We start from the raw sequence: 1,597 nt of genomic DNA on the forward strand, positions 1-1,597 counted from the left end.
AAAGGAAAGGGAAACGGAAAGGGAAAGGGAAAGGGAAAGGGAAAGGGAAAGGAAAGAAAGAGAGAGAGAGAGAGAGAAAGAAAGAAAGAAAATACATTAAACAAGCCTACATACCTGGTATTTAGATGAGGTTCTAGTATTTCCCGAACATGCTCAGGAAATCTCCTCCACAATTGGTGACCTGGGCCATTGGTCTCCAACTCTCTACAGTCATAAATAGAAAGCAACTCCTACAAATATATATTTTATATTTGTGAGTCGGATGTAAAGTAAAGCAGATAACCCTTTATATTTGTCAATGTTCTACATATTTTAGTTATAAAAATACAGCCATAACTCATTTTATTGCATTTTGCTTTACTTGTGCTTCACAGACACTGTTTTTTTTGTTTTGTTCTGTTTTGTTTTTCGTCTGTTTGTTCTTTTATAAATAGAAGGTTTGTGGCCACTATACATGGAATAAATCTATCAGTGCCATTCTTTCAACAACATATGTTCACTTCATGTCTCTGTGTCATATTTTGGTAATTCTCAAAATATTTCAAACTTCTTCATTATTACTATATCTGTTATAGTGATACATGATCAGTGATCTTTGATGTTACTACAGTAATTGCTTTGTGGCTCCACAACCTGTGCCCATATAAGTCAGTGAACCTAATCAATAAATGTGGTGTGTGTTCTGACCAGTCTACTGACCAGCTGTTGTGTCCCTCTACCTCTCCTTAGGACTTCATATCACCAAAGACACAACAATATTGAAATTAAGCCAGTTAATAACCCTATACTGGCCTCTAAGTATTCATATGAAAGGAATAATCGCACGTCTCTCACTTTAAATCAAAAGCTAGAAATGACTAAGCTTAGTCAAGAAAGCATGTCAAAAACCAAACAGACCAAAAGGTAGGTGTCTTGCACCAAACAGCCAAGTATGAATGCAAAGAAAAAGCTCTTGAAGGAAATTAAAAGTGCTACTCCAATGAATACTTCAATAGTCTTATTACTGATATAGAGAAAGTTTTAGTGGTCTGGATAGAAGATGAAACTAGCCACAACATTCCCTTAAGCCAAAGCCTAATCCAAAGAAAAGCCCTCATTCTCTTCAATTCTACAAAATCTGAGAGAGGAGAAGTTGCAGAAAAAAAGTCTTAAGTGATACGACTCAAGAGGCACTTGTTAAAAAGCAAAAAACAAAAAGTCGGAAGCAAACAGAGCCTGGTTCATGAGATTTAAGGAAAAGAAACTGTCTCTATAACATGAAAGTGCAAGGTGAAGAAGCAACTATTGTTAGAGAAGCTACAGCGAGTTATCCAGAAGATCCAGCTAAAATTATTCTATTCTGTTAGAAGAAAATACTATCCAGGACTTTCACCCAGCTACAGAGTAGAGGTCAATGCCTGGCTTCAAAGCTTCAAAGGACAGGTAAATAACTCTCGTTAGGGGCTAACACAACTGGTGACTTTAAATTGAAGCCAATGCTCATTGACAATTCCATACATGCTAGGGCTATTAGGAATTAGGTTAAATCTAAATATACACATCTACTGATACCCATAAAAATTAAAAATTAGAACAAAAAAAGTAAAAAAAAAAAAAA

General features: G+C 35.4%; 1 protein-coding gene across 3 annotated transcripts in view; it reads right to left on the reverse strand.

Annotated features, from left to right (window-relative positions):
* The window catches only part of ATR (ATR serine/threonine kinase), a 133,418-nt gene that overhangs the window by 67,425 nt on the left and 64,396 nt on the right, over positions 1–1,597 (reverse strand). For all 3 annotated transcript variants that reach the window (XM_037736836.1, XM_037736835.1, XM_017523751.2), the window contains one exon: positions 115–230. In XM_037736836.1, coding sequence (XP_037592764.1) covers positions 115–230 — 116 coding nt within the window. The remainder of the gene's footprint in view (positions 1–114; positions 231–1,597) is intronic.

This window comes from Cebus imitator, unplaced genomic scaffold (assembly GCF_001604975.1).
Source record: "Cebus imitator isolate Cc_AM_T3 unplaced genomic scaffold, Cebus_imitator-1.0 Scaffold30, whole genome shotgun sequence".
In the NCBI taxonomy this organism is placed as follows: domain Eukaryota; kingdom Metazoa; phylum Chordata; class Mammalia; order Primates; family Cebidae; genus Cebus; species Cebus imitator.